The sequence below is a fragment of the Folsomia candida genome, unplaced genomic scaffold, assembly GCF_002217175.1.
Source record: "Folsomia candida strain VU population unplaced genomic scaffold, ASM221717v1 Fcan01_Sc097, whole genome shotgun sequence".
NCBI lineage: Eukaryota > Metazoa > Arthropoda > Collembola > Entomobryomorpha > Isotomidae > Folsomia > Folsomia candida.
Window position 1 is genome coordinate 233 of NW_019091289.1, and position 27,081 is coordinate 27,313.

At 37.3% G+C, this 27,081-nt stretch overlaps 3 protein-coding genes across 3 annotated transcripts; 1 reads left to right on the top strand and 2 right to left on the bottom strand.

The window, feature by feature from the left end:
- The first annotated feature begins 777 nt into the window (after positions 1 to 777).
- Positions 778 to 20,103, top strand: LOC110862947. Its single transcript, XM_035845980.1, has 2 exons — positions 778 to 1,690; positions 18,092 to 20,103. Exons 1-2 carry the CDS (start codon positions 1,465 to 1,467, stop codon positions 19,327 to 19,329), a joined length of 1,464 nt encoding a protein of 487 aa, XP_035701873.1. The 5' UTR covers positions 778 to 1,464; the 3' UTR covers positions 19,330 to 20,103.
- On the bottom strand, positions 20,095 to 22,813 carry LOC110862948. Its single transcript, XM_022112158.2, has 5 exons — positions 22,622 to 22,813; positions 22,376 to 22,546; positions 21,991 to 22,290; positions 20,612 to 21,902; positions 20,095 to 20,545 (listed from the first exon to the last, which is right to left on the bottom strand). The coding sequence occupies exons 1-5, from the start codon at positions 22,745 to 22,747 to the stop codon at positions 20,523 to 20,525; spliced, it is 1,911 nt and encodes a 636-aa protein (XP_021967850.1). The 5' UTR covers positions 22,748 to 22,813; the 3' UTR covers positions 20,095 to 20,522.
- Positions 22,801 to 24,929, bottom strand: LOC110862949 (E3 ubiquitin-protein ligase Topors-like). Its single transcript, XM_022112159.2, has 8 exons — positions 24,913 to 24,929; positions 24,703 to 24,850; positions 24,467 to 24,624; positions 24,315 to 24,398; positions 24,067 to 24,234; positions 23,724 to 23,985; positions 23,337 to 23,634; positions 22,801 to 23,216 (listed from the first exon to the last, which is right to left on the bottom strand). Exons 1-8 carry the CDS (start codon positions 24,927 to 24,929, stop codon positions 22,816 to 22,818), a joined length of 1,536 nt encoding a protein of 511 aa, XP_021967851.1. The 3' UTR covers positions 22,801 to 22,815.
- Between the last annotated feature and the right edge of the window lie 2,152 nt (positions 24,930 to 27,081).

Here is a 27,081-nt window from a genome sequence, read left to right on the forward strand (position 1 = left end):
AGAATGAACCCCTAATCTCAAAATGGCTAAAATTCACGAGTCATACATTATATTTTTAGAAAAATTTGTACATTTCTGAAAATTTGGAAAACCAGCAAATTATTAGCATCTTCAAGAATGAAACGCTAATCTCATCCTATTTCTATGTAATCTCTTCCCATTTGCGAATGTATCAACGTTACCATTGCTGCATGCACGACTCACTTTGAGCACTTATTATTATCCCAGTGCAAACGCAAACTGCGGCAAAATAGGCAAGTTTTTGCTCTACCCCTTGAATTGAACGCTGTCTTCTTTGTCTAGGATGGCTTGTAATGAAAAGGATATGAAAAATCACTCGACCGATCTCATTCCTTCCAAAGCTCTTGATGTGGCAACTCTCTATCGCAAATTAATTTCCTACCTGTCCCACAATTTGCATACAATTCGTAAATCTGTGCTAAACTCGGATCCTTTTTCTGCACTGTGTGAAAAATAAAATAGATTGTTGATTGATAATTCGTATTTTAAATAAATTTCAATCATCTTAAAAATAGTTTCGGCAAAACTGTGTATTAAGAAAAAATTATCGAACCTCTCCGCTTACCTGTTTACACGTATAAACTGAAAATTAACCCAGTATTGAATTAAGAGAGAACTGTGATAAAAAGTGACTTTAATAAAGTTAGTTAAACACGTCTGACTTTCGCTAAATCATTTTGTGGTCAATGAGAGTTTTATGTTTTGAGGAAAATCGCTGTGCCAGTTTTTTCCTTATAAAACAATCTAATAAAAAATTAAATTCGAGTACTCATCAAAAATATCAGACTTTAAATAAATAATAATCTGAAATTTTATCGCACGTGTTAATTAACAATTTTCATATTTGATGAAGTTAAGTAAATTAAGTTGTACCCAAAATTAGTTAAGTTACAACTATCGCATTAATTAAGTTGTAACAAATAAAAAATTGGGTTGAGTACAATTACAAGTTAAATGTTTGCGATTTACATAAACATTTTCGTGACTTCATGTCATCCAAAAAGTGCAACAAGAATCGCGTGGTTATAACTTTAAAGTCAAACTGCAATAATCTAAATTTTTAACCACAATTCCCCTAAAGATGAAATTCTAATCAAATTCGAAAAGTGAATGTTAATGCCAAAGTTTATGGAGGGTCAAGTTTAAAATACCTGAATCATCATATTAACGCCGTGCTCGTTATTCGAGACACTTTTATCTCAGATTAAATTGCATGTAGACAAAGCCGACTCGTTTACATAAATCTGTTGCGTTCGACTTTGTGATAATATTCATTTTGTAACTTTAGCACATTGTATTTCTACTGCAACGGAGTGGCTCCGTTTCTTTGAACAGAAATCAAATGTAGCAAGAAAAAAAACTTGCATTATAAATCTACCCAAGAAATTTCACTTTGTGCAAATAAACCGTGACTGATTTTTAAAAGATAGAAAAAGTTATAAAATGGGGAACTTTGCTTGCATTTGGACATTAACTATTTGCTTGTTGATCTCTGCCAATTTCTTTTTGGAAATTAATGGACATCATGATCATGATCATGATCATCGCCAAGAATATTTTGGTGTGACTGATGCCACTGCCAACTTTACCACGCCTTCTGTACCGGAACAGTTTGGGAATGAAACTGGAGTTCGGAACAAACGAAATGCTGGAGCAAATAGCCCTGAAAGTAAGTATTTAGTTCCATTTAAGTAGTTTAATCTTTCAGTTTTTTATAACAAAGTTCAAGGAAGTGAGTAAATAGATAAGTAGACGGCTTAACTGATGAGAAAACAAACAATTTTACACAAAGTGTAAAATTTCGCGTCAAGGTGAATACTTTTGTGTCAAATTGTGTCACAAAACTTGTGACGTGATAATAGTCGCGTCATGTCAAAAGTGCCACACCAACCCTCCAGGGTTATCAGTTTGGGTTCTTTCTTATAAAAATCACGCTGCTCAGCACGACATGTTTACCACTTTAATTGAGAGGCCTCTTTTTTATTTGAAGATTCTCCAAAGAATTGGCACAGCATGTTCAAACAAGGAATTACATGGTATTTGGCCATAAGCTAAGAAACTTCTAATCAGTGGTGACTTTAAAGGAATGGAAGAAAATTATAATTATGTGCATCTTAAGTAAAATGGAAAGGATCTCCAAAAATTAATCTGTAAAAATAATAGTTCTTATGGGTTCGGCAAAAGTAGAAAAATTTATTTTAAATCTATTTTTTCGCATAAATTCATTTTTATTTGATCATTTCGATCTGTAATAAAACTGTTTGAGCACACGTTTTGGACTAAATGTTATAATAACACTTTCGTTTCGATTGGTAAATATTATTTTTGTTTGTGAATGGTTGGAGACTAGCACAAATAGGTAAATCAAGTATGCATTTTGCGATCCATTTCAATTTTTCATATTAAATTATACCGAGCAGAACTATCGCACTTTGTTGCATTTAAAATTGAACTCTAAGCAAAAAGTTACATATTTACTTGATATGTTACAAAACCAAGCATGCGTTGATTACTGTGAGAGCTGAATTTGGTTCGTACATAGTTTACAATTTGAACCCATTAATTTAAAATTGATACATACGTATGCACTTAAAAACTGTGGTTTCGTGAAGCTTGATACACATATTACACCAGACAATTCAAAGTTCAGGACAAGTCAAGTCCATTTGAATAAAAAAAATGAATATTGCTCAAAGTCGTGAGAGAATAATGTATATTTGGGAATTTGTAATAAACAGGACATTCAAATTGTACGCATGTAAGTATTCCCCAAAATTTGCCTATTTTTTACACGTGAATGAATCCTAATTCTTTTTTAATTCATCATTAAGCCCAAAATTAAGACACTTTCCGACCTTTTTTATTGAGACATCGCCGGATGAGAAGTAAATACGTGGTGAAATCCATCCTGTCAATTTTTTCATTATTGCATTTATGGGAAGCAACTTCTTGCTTTGATGCGTATCGCAGGTTCAGCTTAATTGTTATGAAAAATATATGAGCTTGGCACAAATTTTTCTTTTTTGTGACATTGGAATTATTTTCTTTATTTATGATTCGGATATGGCACCGGAAGTTTATATGCATTGTTTCTTTTACTCGTTGTAGGAAAACACCTTAATTAACTCGATTAAAGAGGCAAATTGTGGCAATGCTGTAACGTTTTGCGGCGGGTGTTTCATGATAAGCACTTTTGTTTGAGGTCAACTTATAAAGTGGTTCCGCTAAAATGGCCATATGGTCAATAAATCCATGATACCATTGGATCATCCCAAGAAAAGTCTTTAAAAGTTTTCTTGTTGATGGGAATTCAAAATTTTGAATGGCCCTGACCTTTTCAGGGTCTATTTCTATGCTTTTGGAGGACACAATGTGACCTAGGAAGGTTGCGCGATTCTTCCCAAAATGGCATTTTGATTTTTTAAGTGTCAGGCCAGCTTTTCGAAACCGTTCTAAGACAGTCTCGAGATGCCTTTTGTGATCACTAAAGTTTTCACTAAATACGAGGACATCATCTTGATAAATTAACACAAATTCATCGAGACCAGCAAGAAGCTCGTTCATCATCCTCTGATAGGACGCCGCAGCATTCTTGAGTCCGAAGCACATCATGTTAAACTCAAAAAGGCCCCTTTGGGTACAGAATGAGGTGTACTTACGGCTCTTACGATCCATAGGGATCTGCCAGTACCCTTTCTCTGCATCCATTGTACTGATATACTTTGCGTTGGCCAACTTACGGAGAAGGTCATGAACGCGAGGAATGGGAAAACTGTCATTATCGGTATATCTATTGATGTGTCTCAAATCAACACAAAATCGCCAAGTCCCATCCGTTTTCTCTTTCAAAAGAACAGGACTTGCGTATGGGGAATCTGATGGACGGATCACCCCCAACTTTAGCATTTCGTCAACTTGCCGGTTGATCTCTGCGTGTTTGTGGGGTGCCGTGGGATACGGACGCTGTCTCTTTGGATGCTCCTCCATCATTTTTATTGTGTGTTTGACACCTTTTATTCTCCCTAGTGGGGCATCGACTACGTCGGGAAACTTTTTGATAAGCTCCTTCAGTTGGTCGGATTCGAATTCGCTCACTAATTGTAAATTGCAATTGGATACGTGAACTTTACTAACTGTGAGTGGGGACTTTTGACTTGGAAAGGAGTCTGAAAAACCCCATTCCAGTGACCCTATGTCCAACACTAACCCACAATTATGAAGAAAGTCCATACCCAAGAGCATTTCATTCGAGCTATTCATGACAGCGAAAGTGTGAGTGTATTGACGATCATTTAAATTAAATTTTAAGGTAACCATACCAGTAGGAAGAGACTCAGTACGATCTAGCATGATAACTGGTCCTTCTACCCATTTATTTACAGAAAATCATTTCCCTAATACTTTCCTAAGCGATTTTAAAGTTACAATTGAAATCGTAGAACCAGTATCCGCTAAGGCATTTAATTTACAGGAGGGAAAAGTAATAGGAAGGATAGGAATTAGTCGGTTGGGTCTTGAATTAGAGGATGAGTAACCACAAATCCGTGGATGGTTACTCCCTCCTCCCGTTTCCCGTCGCATCTTGTGACGATTGTTGACGCTGAGAGTGTTGATCACTCCCTTGACCACAATTCACTTGAGGCTGTTGACGACGACGACAATTCTGGGTGGTATGGTTGCTTAAATGGGGACAATATGTACACACTTTCGGTCGACCTTGTTGTCGCTGCTGTTGTGGTTGTTGTTGTTGTTGTTGTTGTCTATTTGAAGGTGGTGGGGACTTCCTTCCAGAATTAGCAGAATTTGTTTGATGAGATTCCACTTTCTTCTCACCTTTTTGCCAGGATTTGTACTTGTTGTGGGACTTCTCTTGTATAGGACGCTCAATTTTTGACGCATAGTTAATGAGGTCCACAACCGTTGCAGCACGACTCGCGAGGAGATTTGCTTCAAGTACGGTAAAGCTCTTTCTGCAATGAAGGTGACAATCTCTGCTTCTTTGTTGTTGGTTGTCATCCGGTACACTTTCAGGTACTGGAGATCCATCTCGAAGGCGAACTTCTGGAACGGTTCGTTGTCATTCTGCCGACGTAAAAGTAACTTCTCTAGTGCAGCATGAAGATCAGAATCCGATGCATACATGGTGATGAAATGTTTTTTAAAATCGTCCCATGTACGAGCGAAAATTTGGTGCGTTGCCACCACAATGATTGATTGGGGTCTTGATTGAAGACGGCAGGCAGTGATAGGATCCAATCTTTCCGGAGAAAGCGCTTCCGTTCCATATGATTCTCTAATTCCATGATGAAATTTTCAGCTGAATCAATGTTCGGGTTAAATTTTGGTGGAGGAATATTGCCTACGGAATGAAATAGTACAGGTCCTGACGAAGAAGAACGAGTTTGCATGATTGCATCGGTAGGATTTTAGGGATTTCTTCCTCTTTGCCATCCATGATTCTGGTGCGAGAAATGCACCACGCTGGAACGGCATCTTCTTTATTCTCATTTGGAGGGTTATTGACCTGTGGAGGAGAATGCGACAAGAATTGCGGTGGTGGAGGACAAGACAAGAATTGTGGTGGTGGAGGGACGCCACGAAGTTCAACGCAGGATGAGGGGTCATCTTGATTTGGTAGCGTGGGTATCATCTCCTTGGAAGGAGTTTGAACCCTTGAATTTGCATGGATGAACTCATTGATGATGCTGGACTGAGCTTGAATAGTTTGGTCTTGCTTATCTATGGTAGTTTGCATCCTCGTCAATTGTTCATGAATCCAAGTGACCTCGTCTTCAAATGATGACTTCATGTGGTTCTGGAAGTTTCCCATTTCCTTTTCCACAATAGCATAATTGCTTTTTATGCAGGATGCTAAATGGTTCCTGTACCTTCCTATTTGTTCACCGAGGTGCCTAATCTTCTCATCTACATATTCCTGGAAGGGTATATTTGACTGTTGAGGGTACGGGTAGTCATAACCAGTAAGGCCGGTAAGGATAGGATCAGGAGAGGAAGAATTATGCAAAGCTGCCTGTTCCGATACCAATTGTCCTACTGCTTCGTGCCTATTCTCACAACGAATATCGAATTCCAACAAAAGTTGCTTGACCCTAACTTCTAGGCTATTCACCCGACGCCACAATGCATCGGTTTGCTCACCAAGTTGGGAATTTTGATGATTACTCGTTAGAATGAAAATTTGAGCAATTTCAGAGGTTAACGAATCAAAAATGCGTCTAATTCTTACAAATTGATCATGATTTTTGTTCTGGGCGGCAAAAATGATCTCGATATCCCTATTCAGAACGTTTAACTGGTTACCTACTTTTTTACGACGACGATCCGCATTCACAGATTCAAAACGTGGAATCATCCAACAAGGTAAGTGAGGCAAAAAATACTTTGTTACCAGACTGTTCACCAGGACACCGAGCAAGAGGAGGACCGCAGCGATTCCAAATACTTCCATCATGAAGAGAAATCCCCATACCACCATGATGACGCTACGAGGGGCGCTGTTGCCTCTGAGGTCACGTTTCCCTTGAGGTTGGTCAGCCCGGTCATGTCGACGAAGCCGAAGAGTTGAGTCAGCATTCCCATGATGTCGGATGAGGTTGTACCATCCAGGAAGTGGAGTAATATGTAATTTAATACGTAAAACACACTTTCCACTGCCAACGACTCAAAACTGTTCACAAACTCACTGTTTTTGCCCTTCGCACTTTTTATCGCGAAGGATTTCCAAGTTTATTATTGCACTTTTTATTACTAAGGGTTTCGTAGCACCAATTTGTAACGCTCCCTATTCTATTATGGGATTGCGTGTCCTGATTCACCTTACTTGCAACGAAGTAGTTTATTTAACCCCAATTAAATGCATACTGACTGATTCTCTCCTTATAATTGTTCTTCATCGTTACTGCATTCTACTTGAAGAATTGATTATTAATCTCCTGCCGTCTTTAAGCCGCACTTGATTCAATATTCAATTCCTAATCAGTTGAAGTACAATTTTTTTCATGGACTAGTTAAGAAAGAAAACCGATCGTCGTAAAAAGATGACGTGTGAAGGTTGTCACTACTTTGTTGCATTTTATTTGTTTTTTTGCTTGTTATTGGGTTAACCAAATTAGTATACGATAATTGTTGTAAAGGTTTTTACTGGTCCAAATTCAAGTGTATTCTAAACGATAATTGCAATGCTATTCCATTCCAGAGAATCGAGATTGTTGTCATTATGCATGACTTTTTTACGCATGTGCAATTTTTCGAGGTTGTGATTTTCCTATTTCAAAACTTGCTCGTGATCAAAATGTGGACGTGCTCATTAAAATTATCTCAAAGAAGGTCAACAAATGCTTGAGAAGGACAATAATGAACACTTCAAATCTATTTATGTGTATCTAGTTCAGCGTATTGATACAAAAAAAACCTTTTGTGATTCAAAACCGACAATTCCTAATTGCAATAAAGAGTACACAAAGCATAGCAATCTTTCCTCGCGTAAGGAAGATGCCTCAAATCTTATAGAAGACCAGAAACCAACCAATATTTAAAAACATGGTCATCAACCACAATTTAAATCAAGGTTTCATATTATTCACCCTCTTTTTATCTGAGTACACCATCAAAATTCTAATAGCCAAGGCTTATTTTAATACATACATGTGAGAAAGGGTTGCAATAATTACATGCAACTATTTCAGTACGAGAAGGAAGCAAACCCAAACGTATTAATGGGAAGTGAGCACTTGCATAAGAAGGAACAACACCATTTGAATTAATTTTATTGATAATTGCTCACGACTGACGTACATAGGTTAAAGGTGGCAAACTAGCAAAACATATTAGATAACTTCTTCTGGCTGGATTATGCAGTTATATAATTTTCGTGGCTCTATATTCTATAAAAATATATGAAAATCTTATCATAAATATATGCAATAGGCCACCAAAACTATGCATGATCAGTAGTTCATAAGTAATTATTTCCATAATGCAGTTGGAGTTGGTCATGTGTGCGGCCGCCTTGACCCGTCTGCGACTAGATTCATTCTAATAAACGAAGATGCTGCTTGACAGTTTGAACGTCTCCTGCATGTGCATTTTTTTTAATGAAAGAAGAACATCATTCACATATATCGAGTGGATCCCCTCTTGTGTTTGACACTTAATTATAGCCACAAACACGACATCCTTTGGAATTAAGGACTATTCCTCTTCACTTTAATCAAAAATGGAACATCTCAATACTATCTGCTATACTTTTAGTAAAAGTTGATTGTTCACTGACAAACTCAATTCATAACTCAGGAGCGGAACGATCGTCATGAAAGTGCGATTGCGAAATCACTTCCATAATAAATAATCCAGTCTCTCCATAAATGCTCATATTGTTTCGCACCTAAAAACATTTTACTTATCTATGATACATAATTTACTACATTTTTACTATTGAATAAAAGATTCGATTGTTGCATGAATAATTCAAGTGCATCGAGATATGCATGCATCGTGTGGACAGATGCACGATGCATATTTTACGCAATCTTAATACCCTCGTTTAATCACTCCTTTGTCATGAGTTCATGCCTTTTCTAAACAAACCATGCATGCGTTGATACGTAGGGGAGGAATTATTGACTTTTCTCTTCAATTCAGGACTTTATTTATTTAAAGAAACTGGGGCACGAGGAGGGAGTCGCAGATAATTACTCATTACATAAATATGTTAAGAGGGCTAGTAGATTGAAGACGAGCCATAAAAATTGTCATGCCATAAAGGTTAAGAGCAGTACAATACGTTGGATGCATTTTCTAAAAGTGCATGACAAGTGCATGCTCATAAAATTAACATACAATTGGTATGAAATATGGTGACCACTTTATCGCATATTATTATTACTATGGGGTCGGAATTCCATTTCGACGATAAGTAAGTGCAGATAAATAGTTGCGACTTGAGTCGAAATATTATTAGTATCAGGTACTACCACATACTAAATAGGTGTACTGTACGTCCTCCATGTACACACGTTTAACGTGGCCAATGATGGATGAGAATGGATGCAGCATTAGTCTTGAACTGATTAATTCAGTAGGTTTTCTGTTTTTAGCTAACTTAAATGTTGCATTTTATACAAAGACTGAAAGTGAATGTGGTGGTGGTTGAGTTTAAGGACGATGAAATTTATGTATCTATGTACCTTTAGCTATTTTTCTAGCTGTGCGGTATTCACAATATGTATGTAAGTGATCCATTTGTCACTCATGCAAATCCAGGCTAATTGGTTTCAGTGTGTCATGCCTTGTGCGATAATATTATAAATACATAAATACATAATTGAGCGTATGATATTTTTAATTCAGCACGAGAATAGTGGACTTTGAAACCTTTTCTATTCAAAATTGTACGTATTTATGAATAAATGCCATGTTATGACACACTTTTTCGTATATAAATGCAAACCCAACTATTTATACATATTTCCACTACAATCGCTACAAAACAAGTATTTTTTAACACCGCTCGTTCATGGTACATCCCATTCATCCTCTTCTTATTAATTGGCACGTTTTACTCTTCTTCTTCTGGTTTGTTAACACGTGCGCCAATATAACTCGATTGAAAAATAATGTCCACTGAGGAGCGGAATAATTAGTTAGATAACCATAAAAAGTTAACATTGAAAAGGATTTATTCAGGGTGCATAAACTTTTTGTTGTCCGTGTTTCTCCTAAGGGGGTGATGCCAGGATGAAAATTTTTATTCAAAAATTAAAAGTTGGGGAATTGCATGCAATTTTGCTTTGAATTTGGGTGGTTTCCATGGCAAAAGTGCATGCATTCCCCAACTTTTAATTTTTGAATAAAAAATTTTCATCCTGGCATCACCCCCTTAGGAGAAACCACGGACAACAAAAAAGTTTATGCACCCTGGGATTTATTTATTCGTTTATTATTGATTTTTTATGGTTGCACTAATCTGCAGGAGTCTGCCTATTAAATATGTGATCTTGTTTCCCTAATGAATTTATTATCAACGTGAAGAAGTCAAAAGCGCAAAGGAGATCATCTATTTTCTATTCTGGTGACACTATCCCCTTGAGAATTTCTTATGCAACTCAAAGCAATCTTGATAATAAAAACAAATGGGCAATGTCAGCAGAATGCAATTTTTATCAAGTCTCAAGTATTTTTGAACTTCATTAACATCACTAAAATGGAAAGTTTGTTAAGTACATATTTAACTTTTATCTACTAAAATGACACCTCGTCTTTTAATTACATTGTTTCAAATTAGTATCTGTCATACATCCAAGTAGTTCACACACTCGTCGTAACAATGCTAATCCACAACTCTTGAGGGATATCGTATTGCAATGCATGATGTGAATTAACAATGAGCATGATAACAACAATAGGATTGATATTAGATATTCTGTCACGAGTATGAGAATTAAAGGCAAGGATTATGTGACATGGTACAAAAAATAAAGTACAATTTTCGATTTGCACTTAAGTAGATACGTATTTGCAGAGACAATGTGATAACGAAAGGGAGAGGCCCTGCGGTGTCAAGTCAGTCAGTCAATGTGTGATTATTATATAAGACTGCGGCGGCTATCCCCCTATTTATTTATGGTTAGAATTCTGATCTTTAAAACAAATTATTTGTTCGCATTGTAATAAATTAGTTGTCATAATGTAATCAATACAGTGGATGCATGGATGCATACGAAGTCTGTCTGCATTAGCGAATGGACAAGAATAAATTGCATAGAATTGAATTAAATGGTTCAATCGCCTTTCTAATTGTAACATTATGTGGATGTAAATAAGGGAGCGGCGTTCGTATGGAGGGACGAGATTTAGTTTGAAGTGTACATATGCAGTTTATTGAGTACTATTGCTAATCAAGCTAATTTATTAGGAATAAAAATCACCTATTTATCGAGTTTATGGCCGGTCAGCGACCACCCCACCCTCAAATTCTAGCTGTATACATGTGTAACGATGATATTTTGAATGTATATTACGACCAAAAAGTGAGTCAAACATGGGAGCATATGTATTTTTATCCTTTGGTACAATTGTAAGTCACAATTTACAAGTTTAAAATGTAAATGTCAAGTGTAAATTGTAACAAATTGTAAATTTGCATTCCCAATTCAATACAATAAACTTACAATTTAAATTCCTTCTAATTGTAAGGAATTTTCCGGTTAAGGACACACATCTATCAGACCAGTTTGATTTATGAGATAGAAATGAGGTGTGAGTCAAATATAATCCTAATCTAGTTCGTCGACATCAATTTTACGCATTTTACCACAATTGGAACTTGGAAGATCAAAATATTTACAAGTATTTTTATGTACGTAGGTGTTTTATTATTGATTTTCAAAACGTATGTTCCGCATTGTTTCTGACCAGCATTTTGATGAAATAACAAACTTCAGATACATTTAGGATCCTGTGATTTTTTTCAGATCTTTAGGTTAACATTATCACTGGCAATAAATCAGCAAACTTTACCTCGACAGAAAAACTCTCAGATTTGCGAATTAAATATCGTAGTGTGATTTAATTTTTAATGCTGGAGGGGCAATACGTGTCGCAGATTTATGATCGAATGCTTAAAATTTACGATGAAAACTGCCCAACACAAAACACAAATTCAATTGGGTCAATAATTTCAAATGATGGCGAAAAGACGTCCCAGACAAAAAAGTCGTCAGGATACCCAAAATCGGTTTCCACCGCAGAAAAACACCAGAAACTTGAAGACCCAATTATGAGAGATCCACGATTGAAACCGTCCTATTTAGCAGATGAGATGGGTGTTCCAAAACCAACAATTTGTTCCATTTTAACTGAAGACTTAGGTATGAAAATGGCTTCCTTTCGTTGAGTATCAAAATTGCTTTCGGCATCTCAAAAACAAGATCGAGTTGACTTTTGCAATGCAACTTTTGAGCTTTTAAATGAAAACTGGAACCTGCATCATATTATAGTAGTTGAATATGATACTCGGGTTTACTATTATGACCCAGAGACCAAACAATGATTCGTGTAATGGAAGCACGGGGGTCTCCACCCCCCACGAAAACAAAAGTGCAAAAATCTGCCAAAAAATTGAGGATGACCAGTTTCAAGAATACCAAAGGACCCCTCCTTATCAAATTTATTGCTAGAAATACTACGATAAATGAGGCCGCGTATGCAGGAACTCCGAAGGAGCTGCGTGCTGCGGTTGAAAAGAAATGTGGGGTCAAAAAATAGAGTTGTTGCATTTTTTGAACGCCAATGCGCCACCACATACCTGGCTTTTTGTGAGGGCTGCTGCAGACGAAAATTGCTTCGCCGTCATAAACCACCTACTGCACAATCCAGACTTGACCCTTGGTTATTATTATTCGTTTCGAAACTTAAAGAAAAACATCAGGGGGAAACGATTTAGGGAAAATAATGGAATCAAGTCGTAAATTTTTGCATACTTTCGAGGTAAATTTGGATGATTTATTGCGAGTGTCTCTTTTAACCGATTGAGCTAAAAAAATTCACGACTTCCTAGATGTATTTGAAGTTTCTTATTTCATCAAAATTTTGGTCAGAAACAGTTCGGAACATACCTTTTGAAAATCAATAATAAAACACCCACGTACATCAGGAAGAAATTTGAGAAATTATCGAAATGTATTTAGATAATTACAACGTTATTAAATTTTAATCTGAAATCAACCATATTTGCACTCTGGTGAAGTTTCAAGCTCCAATTTTAATTGATTATTGATTAACTCGTCATCACTTTAGTATGAAAGAAGCCGCTTGTTTAATTGAAATAATTTCGTAGTTTCTATTCATTTCGTCAACTCGAGTAAAGTGCTGGTTATTACACTGCATTGTTTTCTGCACTGTGTTAATTAGTTATGAAAACTTGGGCTAATTATGTCTACTTTTTTTAAGTATGCAAGTATTTAATGTTCTCGATCGATCACTTATTTTTTCGATATGAAACTGCACCCTTTTTTAGACCAATTATAATTAAATTATTCTTGGAAGGCATGTTGCATTGATTAAATAAATGTATAACAAAATGGTTTACAGCCTTTTACAGCAAAAAATTAGCCCGTACATACATAAATTTTACCAGGAAGCCTCCTGGAATTAATGGCTGGCTTAAAAGACATAAAAAATAATTATACGTTGACAAGAGATTATTACCAAATAGAGTTGAACAATTTGCAAAATTACAGATTAATCAAATCATATTTTCACTGCCTTGCAATTATTGAGACCAGTTTACTGGATTGGCCGGTCACGTCCACGGATTGACCACCGAGATGAAAGTTGCCAAATAAAATATCCACCTTCCTCTTCCAGTAATAATGTAGCATTACAACTAATAGCCGATGGTCAAAAGTGGTATAAATGTGAAATTATGTTCATGCCACCCATTCTTATTACTCACTTATTTAGACTTCATAAACAAAAAGCCGACTAAAATGATACATATTATTTACTTACACTTACGCATATCCTTTCCATATTTCGTTATGTAAAACGCATACATCTTTATAAACAATGCAAAGCGAACGTAATGTTTTTTTTTGTTTTTGTGGAAGGGCGTAGACCGTTTCAAAGTAATAAATCTGCACATCTATCCATCTCAATTCATGAATGACTTAATAATTTAAGGTCATTTCACGTAACAATCTAAACTATTTATTCACGACTCGTCATTCCATTATATTCACGCTGCTTAAACTTATATTGAGATAATCGAATCCAGATTAAGAATGAAAATCATGCAACAATTGATCCACTGACAGGGATGATCCTCATTTTTTAGTCCTTTAAGAACATTTTTTTATAGAAATTACACAAAAGAAAGTTTTATAACAAATCAGCAAATAAAGCGTTCGTCTCTGTATCAGATTCTTTTTATTTTCGAATTATAAACGTCTAGCCTGTACAGATACACAATAAAATACAAGTTTAAGAGCACCTGTCGAAAAAACGCGAGTGAGCGTGAAGATTCAATTAAATATTTGCCATAAAAGATTTATAGTTGAGATTAGCATCGTTTTACAAAGATAATGTCGTCGATAACTGATTTATTCGCTGATGCATCACATCGATAACCCAGATCCAGTTGTATCAGAATCTACTAAAACTACTACAAGTGTCAAAAGTAAACGGTGCGGTGCATTGAATATCATGTCAAATTCATGAAATGAGCTAATAATTTTATCCCGCAGCAAATTCATGCTCTTGGTCTCATTATCCATATTAAAGCCAAATCCAGCCCAGCCCTACAAACTAATTTACTCGAGTGAGTAACAGGTCGTTCGTAGGATTGGCTTGTTACAGGTCTGGTTGACATTGAAAAGATGATTGAATCGAATCTCAATTTTCCTGCAGATCGCTCCCAGCTAATTATTTGTACCCATGCGTACACATGAACTACATAAGTTGTCTGGGAATACTACCTTAGCTATAGCGAATAATAAGGGTATATACGTTCTTAAATGGTCAAATGTCAAACACAGCACACAGGAGCGATCAGGTAGTAATAAAAAGGGAGGAGGGTTATCGTCAGCATGCAATAAAATTAGTTTGATGCATTTGGCATACAGGGTTCTCCTGTTAGGTTTTTAATATGGCGATGGCCTAGTAGGAGTATTAATGGTATAGGTTAGAGGAAATTCATCGCATATTATGTACTATTCCAATCACCACTACTGACCATTCAACTGGAAGATAGTGTGCATGGGCGTTGGATTGGATTTTAGATAGCTCGTTAGACGCGATACAATGCCAAGTGTTAGTTATAATTTAAGGATCGAAGCAAGATTGATTTTATGACACTTTTGACTTTCTTGTGCTTGTGACAATGAAGTATTTATTCTTGTAGTGCGGACAAAATTTGTATCTATTTTATTTACAAGAAGATAATTTAACCAAGGAGAAGATTGATGCACAACTAGTTTGACTGGTGGTGGGACGATTTTTGTGAAGACTTCCTCCAAGTGGAGAAATATTGTATAAATTTGCATGAAACATGGTTATCCATCCTCACATTTCATTTCGTCTCAGTTTTACATGCAGATGACCACACCTAATATTATTGGACGGTATTGGAACAACTTTTGATCACGAAATGCACTGCGTACTATGCAGGCACTAAAATCAATGCTACGGATCAGTTTCTTAGAATGAATATGATATCATTGTGTACTTGACCAAGTGACAATTTGTTAGCCTTGTCGCCTGCACTTGTGATATTGAACTGTATATCCATAGTTAATTTACACACATGTATGCACAACTTTGGATTACGTATACTATTTACTCTCAATCCAATCAATTACTCCATCAAAGTATTAATCACCCTCCTTAAAAATAGCATATTGTAATAATATCTTGCAAAATGCACTCAATTCGTCAATGCAACAGTCTGCCCCTGAAGTTGGCGATATGCACATATAAATATAAATAAGCAATTCATTTCCGTTCCAAAGTTTCACCTTGCAACACGAAAAGGATATCCATTTAGTAGACAGTTGTTGTATGTATGTTGACTGAATAAGTGACGACAATTTAATGACCAAAAGTGCTACCAGCAACCTAAATGTGACAATCACAAATTTACACGTCTCGGCATTGGGTGTTCTGGACTGCAAAGCTCTATTGTTCTCATTTTCTTTTGTTGATGTCATTTTCATCCCCTTTTCACAAGATGATAAAATTCCGTCATCATCATCATCAGCCGTGTAACATTTCGTATTTTAGCTTCTTTTAAAAAACATAAATAACAAAGGATTATCTTTAATGTGTTACTAATTCATAAGTTATGAAACCCCGCTGATGCTTGCGTTATTTATTTGTGTCATTATTTCATTAACTTTCCTTCAATTTATCATCATCTTGACCATGTTGTAGTGGTATTAGGACGATAAATAATGGGCACGCATTAATAAATTTCGTCAAAAGACATGCGGTCAGTCTTAACTAATGGATAAAATTACCTTTTTAAAATTGTACACAAGTTTCATAACTTTAATCGATTTTTGACTCGTGTTACCACCAGCATTTAAAATTTAAAAAATACAGTAGCAATTTGTCGTTTGCATAATATGCAATTTAAGCCCATAGTCAAACTCTTTGTCCTACATACATACAAGAAAATCTTCTCAAACCAACCAATTTATTTCTTATTGGTTGATTGTTCCCATTTAAGATATTTAAAACACACACGTCCGTCATTAATGTGCGTGCTGTAGATCGAAATCTTGATTATCTGCATTTTTTCATGTTCTCCGCAAAGGACACGTAAAAATTAAACTTTTACTTTATCCTGCATGCATTACTTAATCCGTGCATGTGCATTTTTCTGTCGTTACCAAATTCTAGTACATGACAATTTTATACCAAATTAAACTATTTGATTCCATCCGAGAGCGAATGAATAGTGCATTGATTAGAATTACAAGCTTCTTGTGTCAAAAAAATGGTTTATCGCCAAAGTTGGAAGTAGAGCATCGCATAGCATCGCGTCAAAAAGTTCTACCAAGAATAAATAAAAACTGATCTGCAGGTATTATACATTTACAGATGCCGAAATTAAAGGTAGCAGAGGCTGAACAAGCAAAGTAATTGAGTCGGACGGCTAACAAAAGAAGTTGAACGTACAGATATCACAATTTTCGCAATGCATCATGCATGCTCTTAAGAAATCGAAAGGGTCGCTGAATTTCAAATTCAAAGTGGTTGCCGTCACTATATTATTGACATTTCTTGACAATGTACCGCAGCCACCGCAGTTTTTATGAGTGCTTTTCATTGCGTTATTGCACACCAAAAGCGCAACAATTTTTTAGGAAATACTTATTATGAATAAGTAAAGTAGATATTTAAACACTGCTCATTCAGGGTGATATTTGCATTTCTAATTGTAAAATATTTACCACAATCAAAAAGTTACATACATTTCTCTAGAAAAGCTGGAAAATTGTAAAAAATTACAAAATTCTGCATTCGATAATGACTCACGAGTAGCTGCATTTCCTGCACATTGCACATTTCCCAAATGTTTAAAAATCAGCGAAACTGCATGAGGAAATCTGTTGAATTTCTTGTTGACTGCCCATGCAACCACCTCGATGCATGAGCATTTCCCCATCACATTTTACATAAATATGATACAACTGAGGAGTTACGTATAATTGATGCAGAACGATTAACATCAGGAGATCAATTACTAATTTTCGGCTCATTAACTTTTCATCGAGTAATGAATAGTTTGTCAACCCGTGTACACAGATGCTCTCATACCACTTTGCATATCTACTTGATAGAAATCCCAACCATGCAGTAGCGGAACTTTACTAGTTTGAGAGGAATTGATTAAAATGTGAATTGAGGAACGCTAATTATTTTTTATCACAACTTTCATGAATTGAATGAATTAAAGTTTGATGGAAAAGTCTTTTGAATTCTGTTTTGCCTAACTTTTATCGAGTCCACCCATCCAACGAAATAGTTGTAACGATAATTCTTTAGGGTAACGGCATGCTTATTAATTTAATATTAGGTTTTAATAAAATGTAGAACGTGTTAATTACTTGTAAACAGTTGTACACTTTTACTTTTCCTTGGCTTGATTTTAATGCTTTTTATATTTGCCTGGGATGACTGACTTACTTGTACTAATTATTTTTTAATTCCGTACATATTGCTATGTAAAGCAAGCATGTAGTTATTGTATTGCATGATATAACGTTCGGCTTAAGCTTTTAATTTTCATTAGGACTTAACTGGCTGAGTTCAAGCGTAAAGTATTTGACGAAATATATATGTACTGGGAATAGAATGTTTGTTGATTAACGGAAAAATTGCCCAATTTTAACGAGGATAACAATTAATAATGAATTTCGTTACAACAGAACAGCGGCAAATGAATTTCATGAATCACCGCTCACCCCCAAATCAAAACTTGAATTAGTTGTGTCATATTAATTAAGCTAATAAAATTTTGAATACGAATTTTTTTTCTGATTTACAGGTCTCCTCGCCTCCTGTCAGTTGACCAATCTTCTTCTCTACCAAGCTCTACAACAGCAACGCCAAGTAAATGCTAACCCGCTTCTTGCCCTGGCCACCTCCAATCTTCAAGGATTAGCCGGTTCTAATCTGAACCTGAACAACTTGTCGCCACTCGGCCAACAAATCGGAGGGGGTTTGGTAGGTGGAACTGGTCCCGGAAACTTTTTGAATCCCCTCGCAGCCATCAATCAAAACTTGGTGTACCCATCGCTCACCACGTACCTCACAACTTCCACATTTACGACGAAAATGACCACAACTGCGCTTGTCACGGTGCCCCTACTTTTTGGCAACAAACCCTTCAGCACGACAATCACCCGGACGAAAACATTCGATGTAACCACGTCCGAGATTAAAACCATCACTTCCACCGTCACACCAACGCTTGTCGTACCGCAAATTAAGGCTTCTCCAGTGGCCGGGGATGACGTGTCCGTCGTGGTCCCGACAGCCATCGTAGGAGGAGGAGGGAGCAGTAAGAAGGAAGAGATCGTGGTAGCAGACAACACGGGTGCCACAAACAAGAATGAGTATGACGCCTACGAGGATGACACCCAATATCATAACGATGTCCAAGAAGAGACGCGAGCCCCAAGTAAGAAGATTTATCTTCGTGAAAGAGGCAGCCCAGTTGATACGGATCAGTTCGTGTCACCCTCAAAACCTTCAAAAACCTCGAGCAGCAGAGGTACGACTACATTCACGAATTCCGCGGATAAGAAGCAGAGACGAAAGACGAGACCCACGACCACCACGGAATCTCCGCCGCCCCCTCAAAGGTCGCCTACAAAGTATGCTCAAAAAGATGCCGAAATCACGACCAAGTCCAAGTCTCAAAGACAACATGGTAGCCAATATCAATCTCCAGCAGCAACAGGACAAGACGAGTACGACTACTATGGAAGCTATTACGGAAATAATCCTACCCAAGCTCCAACAACACGAGAGAAAAGTAAGAAGAAGACGTCGACGGCATATGGCCAACAACAGCCTCAAGTTCAACAGGAACAATTCTACAATCGTCAATATGGATCCAGCATCCAAGAGGATGACTCTCCGATTGAGGAAGACCCTGCCGCAGTCCAATATTCCGACGACTATGGATATTACAATAGACGTTTAAAGCGAGGGAGCAGAACGGGGATGAAGAAGAGGAAGATGACGAGAACCCAAGATTGGCTCGAGAGTATTTACTAGAGCCCAGTTCGGATGGCGACTATTCAGGAAATTATCAAAAGTATGAGAAATGTCCTCCCATCCCGGCAAATACTCCAGTCACGGTCACTCTTACTGAGACGAGAACGATTACAAAATTCCTAAAAGGACAAATATCCACGCCAACAGTGGCACAAAACTATGCATATTCGCCCACTAGCACCACCTCATCGAGAGGTTTCACTCCATCCAGTAGTGGATCTTCTCGGAGGGGAGGATCTTTCAGCAAGAGGAATCGGGATTCCACCCCAGCAGCAGCAGAGACTTTTTCAAATTATGCTGCAAAGGCACAAAACACAGCAACGAGCAGAAGTGTTCCCACGACGCAAGAAGAGCGTACCACAGGGGACCCTCGAGCCCAGATTTTGAGACGAGGAAAAACGCGATACAATCCCAGCCAAGACTATGAGTACAGAGGGTAGAGGAGACATGTAAAAAATTACCATAAAATTCAACAGTTAGCCAATACTATGATAATGATTCCAAAAATTGTGGAGGTTATTTTGACTTTTTTTTATCTAAATGCACAAACCTTCAATACCTACATTCATTTCGTAAGTTCATAGCTCAATTTTTTATATGTATGTAATGATAATGGAACTGTGATGTACAATACTTTTAGATTTAATTTTACCAAATGTCGTCAGCTTTTAAATATTTTTAATTACATTAATGTAATGTCGATCGATGTGTTTAGAGCGTACCATAATTTTTCAAAATGTCTGAAACTAAAAAATAAACATTTTTGATTCATAACGTCTTTATTGTGCTTTTTCATGATTAAAATGCTTTAAATAAAATCACAATATTACGCCCGTTCGAAAATAAGATCGTTAATATTATTAACATCTTTCACACCACTTTCGTATTAATATGTACACTTTGATTTTTCATTGTCACTAAATTATCAGTTAAATATTATTACTTCACGTCTATATTTTACCACATATGTCTCTTTTAATTTCAGTAAATATAGTAAATATAATATAAACCGAAAACTTAAATCTCGTAAATGCAACACAAATATTTTAAATGGGTGTAAACGCTATCGGATAAGTAGGAAGTATATTATTTTAAATGAATGTACCTGTGTACACAGTCTTGTTCCGAGAAGATTCGCCAGCTGCATTTCAGTCAGATAAAGACATCTCCGTAGCCAGCTTTGTGATCATTCCTCAAAAATCATCATCGTCGCCATCTGAAATTTACAAATATGGCATAATAAGATAACAATCATGAATAAAATATTATTTTCAGTTCTCACCAATTCGTAGCCGTTTGTGATTCCTGGAGCCGTGGTGAGCAATAGAAAAATCACTATCATCACTATTATCCGGGTCGTCTTGGTGTTCATTGAATCTTCCCACGGACCCAGAATCCGAAGCCTCGTCATTGTTCTCAGAAATCAGTATTTTGTCTTCTTGCTCGTCGTTGTCATCATCATCCGATTCCCAACGACGAGACAAAATTCTTCTCTTCATGATACTGGTTGAAATTGGTCCGAGAAATGGGCTCAAGTGATTTGAATTCGTTCCTGTTGATGACAGGTCTAATGCAGAAGATGGGGTTTGAATCTCTTGGCTTTGACTAGATCCTGAGGTCCCACCCACGATGGTAGTAGCGGAGGAAGATGATGCTGTTGTCAATGACCCACTGCTACTTGCAACCATACCACCGTCAAACATCACACTACGACACGTTTTCTCGTCACTGGAGGACGATTCAGACGACGTAAATATAAGCGAGGGCGTCAACTTAATTTTACTGCTCTTTTTTCCCTTGTTCACCTTCATTACCACAGATTTCAGCCTGTTAGAACTAGAACCAGAAAGAGCAGGATTGTTGGTGAAAGTGGAAGAAGTTGCATGCTTTTCAGGTTTCAACATTGAGGAAGACATTGTACGGCTGCTGCTTCTTTTCGATCCTTTTTTACTTTTACACTTTGATGATTTCTTAGACTTCTTAGTCTTCTTCTTTGGGGACTTTTGCTTCTTGCTTTTGATTCTTGATGCAAAGACGTCAAAGTCACTATCACTATCAGCGGACGAGTCCAATTTTAATTCAGTGCCGGAGTTCATCGATGGAGATGAGGATGCGGAGGGTTCTACTAAAAGCCATGGTTTAACCTTAGTAGAACGAGTATTAACAGTCTTCTTTTTTCCAGTCAAAGAGGATTTTGAAGCGGTAACAGACTGCTTCCTTTTCTTAGCAGAAGCTGCTGCTCGTGACCATCCAGTACTTTCTAAACTCTCAATTTCAGATGATTGTTTTTTAGATTTGTGAGGAGGAGATGAATGCAACTCAAAGGCAGGATTTCGATAACGTTCCTTCTTTTTATGTTTACTGGAATGTCTTTGTCGGAATGGAGGAATAGAGTCCATGTGTCGTTCTACGAGGTTGGCTGTAGGCAAAGCAGACAAAGCCGCTTGAAATGCATCCAATTCTGGAGGTGGAGCAACGTATCGACGTTTAAAAGGTAGAGCCGATAGTGGCATCAGATTAGTTGATGTACCCGGAATGGGATCAACATCAATCACATTATCAGTCTGCAATGACTGCCAAACATATTTAATATAATTAATTAACGTGAAGCCAAGAATTGTTTATAACTACACTCTGAATATATATAAAAGAAATACTCACAGTTTGATTATGATTTCCATCTTCATTTTCATCTTCCGAAGAAAGTGTAATAACTGCCAATGGTGGCTTTTTTACAATGGGATGGACCCCCAAAAATTCACATTCGCCATCATCGGGCATCATTGGTGAAGGAGGTCGTCCAGGAGTGCGTGGCCGTGCGGCTCCGGCTGGAGAGCGACTACGATTGTTGCTTAGATTAAGTCCAAATGGTGACAGGTCCACTGCAGTAGGGTAAATTCGTATTTGCACAGAGCCATTGTTGGTATTAGTGTTGCTGCTGTGAATGCAAGATGGGCGTTCCTAAAACAATTAACAATTATTCAATTTTTTGTCAATTAGATTAAATAGTTGAAAACGACTGAAATGCTTAAATATGTGCCGTTACCATTGAGGTAGACGACGTTGAGGTATGCCCATTTTCAGCTAAATTATGTTGTCCCTGCTGCTGCTGTTCCCGATGTCTCCTCTCGCGATTCTCCCTAATTTGGAGTATGGGAAAATCAGGGCTTCCTAGCGGACGATTTTCTCTCGGAGCAGAAAATCCCAACAAGTTATGCTGGAAATACAAATTATGTTTAATAACTAAGTAATTTTTGAAATTGAACCGAAATTAAAAATATTAATAACTCACCATGTCGGTCTCATGATGTGGTATGCGTGGATATGAAGAACCATCAGGTTCTAGATCCATGAATCTACGCCCAGGTCGTTCATCAAGTATATCACTTATATCCACATCATTAATAAAGTCCCACATATGTCGTGATGTTGTTGTTGGTTCTGTGTCGCGAGCTCTTCTAAATACATTCGGAGTTCCCGAACTGCTCAATTATTCAAATCTACTTGTGGTTCCAAAATTGGCATTTCTGGATCACGGGACACATTGGGTGATCTTCTCGACGACCGATTGGAGGATTGAATATTACGAAGTCGTTGAACCTCCGTATCAATTTCGTTAAATGCATTAACAATGTCCAATCTTGACGCATTAAATGGTTCTGTGGATTCTGATGATGAGATATCAATTGAAGGAAAGTTGAAGCTTCCACCAGAGTTGAGTGGTCTCGAAGATGAATGATTGTCACCACCACCACCACTACTACGGTGTCTAGATTCATGACCTCTTCGACTTGAACCACCATTTCGTCTGGAAGAAGAATGAGTCCTGCCGGGTGATCTACGGGGCCGATGATGGTTACTGCTCTGAGTTGTGGTACCAGGATCATCTACAAAAATAAATAACGTAAAATAGCAGCAGCAGTAGAGAAGCCTCGGTGGTCTTGTGATGGGAGGGTGAGTGAATCGCATAGTAGATAGTTTGGCTTAATGGTCGGAGGTTAGCATACCATCATCAATGACAATTTCTGGAGTATCATCATCAGAGTCAATTGTAACAACGGCTGGTTGCACATTATGAGGATTTTCACCAGGCCTGACTGCTGAAGATGAACCTCCTGTCGAGTGGTATTGGGCAACGTTATCAAATTCTTCCATCCGCATCCCAGATAATACGTAATGATAAAATTCGTGTTGGAACTGCTTCGTTTTTGCTCCCAAGTAAGGTCTGAGCAAATCTCGAAAGTCCTGGGATCGTATATCATATCGGAGTAGGAGAGATATCACAAGATCATAAGTGTATGCCATCTGAAATTAACAGAGCGAATTATAAATTAGCTACCAACTCAACTTTACAACTTTTAGTCAGAATTAATTGTATTTATATTCTAACCAACCTGAGTTCTTGAACTAGCAAGACTCATTAAAACGGTAAGTTCTCGGTGGAGCCACGTAGAAATTCTTCTTATCGCGCCCGGATGCTGTTGAAAGTATTCCACGGATGGGAAAAACACGGTACCCACCATAAGCGTAGAGCTGAATGGTGCAACCCATTGGTTCCGATCGTACCGTCTGCGTCTACTTTGATAACCGCTAAAGCGAGTCGAGTGGTTGTATGGCGCACGAGCAGCCAAATCAAGAATGCCTCCAAAAAATTCTCTAATAGTAGTAATAAATAAGGTAATAAATGTACATTATTAGCTAAGCATTTGTATGATAATAATAAGCAAAATTACTTACGGAGGGTCATCATTGAATGGATTTTCATGAAACACAGAACTGGCGGAGCTTGGGTGTGGAGGAGGATAATGACTAGAGTGACCGTGATGCCCATGAAGCAATACATCGATCGCATCATTTCGACTGCTCCCGAACTGACCAAGTTGCAATCTATAAACCCTTGGATCCCTAAATATCGATACAATAATCGTCGTTAACATCTGAAATTCCAAGTAATTCAATTCAAATATATATATATATAAATATACCTGAAGAGTGGTGGAGTCCTGTAGTGAAAGCCACCATAATTAGGAAGTTCAAACTCATGATTTCCTCTCGTGATGAGTAGTTCACTATTGTTAGAACGCATGCCAATTTATAATGAGAATTCCATTTTTATGCCATTATATTCTTCACTTACGGAGAGCGATCCGACCGTCCTGACGAAACTCTAATTGACAAAGATGGGATAGGAGTTGGAGGAGTGGGCACTACGTATTCGTCAAAGTCGACGTTGCTTCGAATGTTGTGGTAGATTACTCTAAACGTACTCTTACACAATGGACACTCAGGTTTAACCTGAATGCAAAAGAATGAAATACATTTAATGCTGTTTTTAGTAAACTGAGCTGTAATTAATTATTCTAATAATCATACCTTTGACCATTCCAGAAGACAGCCGAAACAAAATTGATGAATACACGAATTACTGTAGCTCCGGTTTACCAAATCTCCCAAACAAATGGCACACTTGACCTTATCTTCAGGGGATGCGGTGGGGAAGGTCGCGAAGGAGGATCGTCGTCTTTACTTGCTGGTACAGTAGACGGTGTGGGTGTATTAAGGTCGCTCGTTGCAGTATCCAACTCCATTCCTATGTCCATTTTAACTGCTTTGTTCGCGCTTGGTTTAAAATATTTCAAACTTCCCCTTATCCTGTCCCAATAGATAAAACATGTTAATAAAAGTTCAAAGATGACTTAAAAATTACTGAAATTTTTACCTGATGTGTAGAGTTCAGTTAATGGCGGTGGCGATTACTTACTTCCAGATGAAATAAGCGAAGCGTCTACTCCGAAAAACAAGCTGTCGTCAATGTTGCTGGTCAACTTCGTCATTCCAGCCGTTTCTGATGATTAGTCAGCATTTTTACAACGTTTCTTAGAGAGTTTTACAAGCTATAAACTTGTGAAATGAGAATGCAAATGTAATCGCACAAAGATCCTCAAACTTACCATGACTAATGATGACGGCAGACGATAACCCGATAACCAAGAGGATCGAAAGATAATGAAACTATAAAATTAGAGCTGCTTTCCCCTTCGCAAGCAACTTTGTATTAACCGTATAACTAACCCGTTGATTTTACCAAAAATTCCACCATTAGTCTAGAAAAAGTTTTGGATTTTGAACTATCCAGATTCAAGAGTTTATTACTGTTTTTCCGGCGCAGAATAGGAATTTAACCAGCGAATTTAACTATCCAACATCGCCATGCCACAAAAACCTGACCATCCAAACCAACTCCAAAATAAATGTCTTTTTATTGTCTCGCAATGCAGTCAGTTGTGTATTAGAGACTCGAATTCTCGCAAGTAACAGGAGAACGAATCGTGTAAAATATAATGAAATCCTTCACCAACCAACCAACCACCAAACACCCCTCCACTTACACGTACGAACGTATATATAGAGAGCAAAAATAAGTCTGCAACATAGAACTTCATAGAACGTGAACGTGATATATGATATGCGAATGTGATAGATGAACTGGCTCACTTTGTTCATGAACCGTTCATGAAAACCCTCAGCGGAAGCATCATATTTCGCAAGACATTTTTAGCCCTCTTCTATAGATTCAATGTTCCTTTTTGTACTTAATTGCCAGTGATTTTATTCTTACTAATTAGGTATACCAATTAATATTTCATGAAATGACTTTGATTTTACTAGAAAAATATTTTTTAAGAATTGAGTTCCAAATATTGAATAATTTCTCTTAAATGAATGACCAACTTAGGATTAGCAAAATCACGTAATTTAATAATCTGGGACTAATTTTAGGTAACGTTTATTAGCAATTTTTTGTTAACAAAATTTGCAAAGAATAGCGCAACCAGTAATCGCACGATACCCCGCATAGCTTGGCGGTGGGTTTGGTTGATGTATTGGGAAAGGTGGGGTTGGTAGGGCGATTGGTAGGCAATACAAACCAGCAGCAGAGTAGAATACGCAGAATGAGAAGGAGAAGAAGAACAACAATCACTTTTTGTACGCTATATTAAACTAATAACAAACAACTAAGATAATACACTTACACTTTTTATAAGGGGACAAAAGCAGTGTCGCTGTCGTCGTCGATTAAGACGAAACACTCCAATTTTGTACTCTTGATGATATTTATTATCCTTCATTACTGCCAACTTTGAGTGCAAATGTATTTATGCAGACGAGTAGAATAATATTTATTAGCAAGATAAAAAGTGCAAGTGCTGCTGCTTTGTTGACCACCAACCGTCAATCAAAAAATTAAGGACAGGAGTGAGCGCAAGGTTTGCTGGTCTTGCTTGGAGCAGGTGTGCTATAAATTATTACTGTGTGCTATCTACTTGGTTGGTTAAAAATGATACGATTTTAATTGCGATATTTCGTACAGGTTAGTACAAAAAGAATAGTGTATGGTGTGGTGGAGTAAGCGAGTGGTGTGAGGAGAGGAAAAATTCTTTAAAAGACAGGAAAACAGGTACGAAAAAGAATTTTTTTAAATTAGTGCATATATTTAAGTAGGAGGTATTTGGCGTTGTTACATTTATACTACTTTAGTTAGATGTGTAGCAACATTCAGTTTTAGGCCTTTTAAGATGGCCTTATAGATTTACCAAGATGTCTGTCTGTCCGTCCGTCTGTGCGTCCGTCTGTGCGCACGATAACTCTCTTTAAACAAAAGCTATCGACTTGAAATTTTGCACACTTCATCTTCGGGTCAAAAGTAAGGATGAGTTCGGAGATGGGCATGATCGGTCAAGTAATTGGCCG

Coding starts and splice junctions, on each gene's coding strand:
- LOC110862947 (XM_035845980.1), top strand. CDS start 1,465: ATGGGGAACTTTGCTTGCATTTGGACATTAACTATTTGCTTGTTGATC. Junction 1,691..18,091: donor TGGAGCAAATAGCCCTGAAA/GTAAGTATTTAG, acceptor TCTGATTTACAG/GTCTCCTCGCCTCCTGTCAG.
- LOC110862948 (XM_022112158.2), bottom strand. CDS start 22,747: ATGTGGGACTTTATTAATGATGTGGATATAAGTGATATACTTGATGAA. Junction 22,547..22,621: donor CACATCATGAGACCGACATG/GTGAGTTATTAA, acceptor TTGTATTTCCAG/CATAACTTGTTGGGATTTTC. Junction 20,546..20,611: donor TCACAAACGGCTACGAATTG/GTGAGAACTGAA, acceptor TGTAAATTTCAG/ATGGCGACGATGATGATTTT.
- LOC110862949 (XM_022112159.2), bottom strand. Junction 23,986..24,066: donor CCATTCAATGATGACCCTCC/GTAAGTAATTTT, acceptor TACTACTATTAG/AGAATTTTTTGGAGGCATTC. Junction 23,635..23,723: donor TTGCTAGTTCAAGAACTCAG/GTTGGTTAGAAT, acceptor TGTTAATTTCAG/ATGGCATACACTTATGATCT.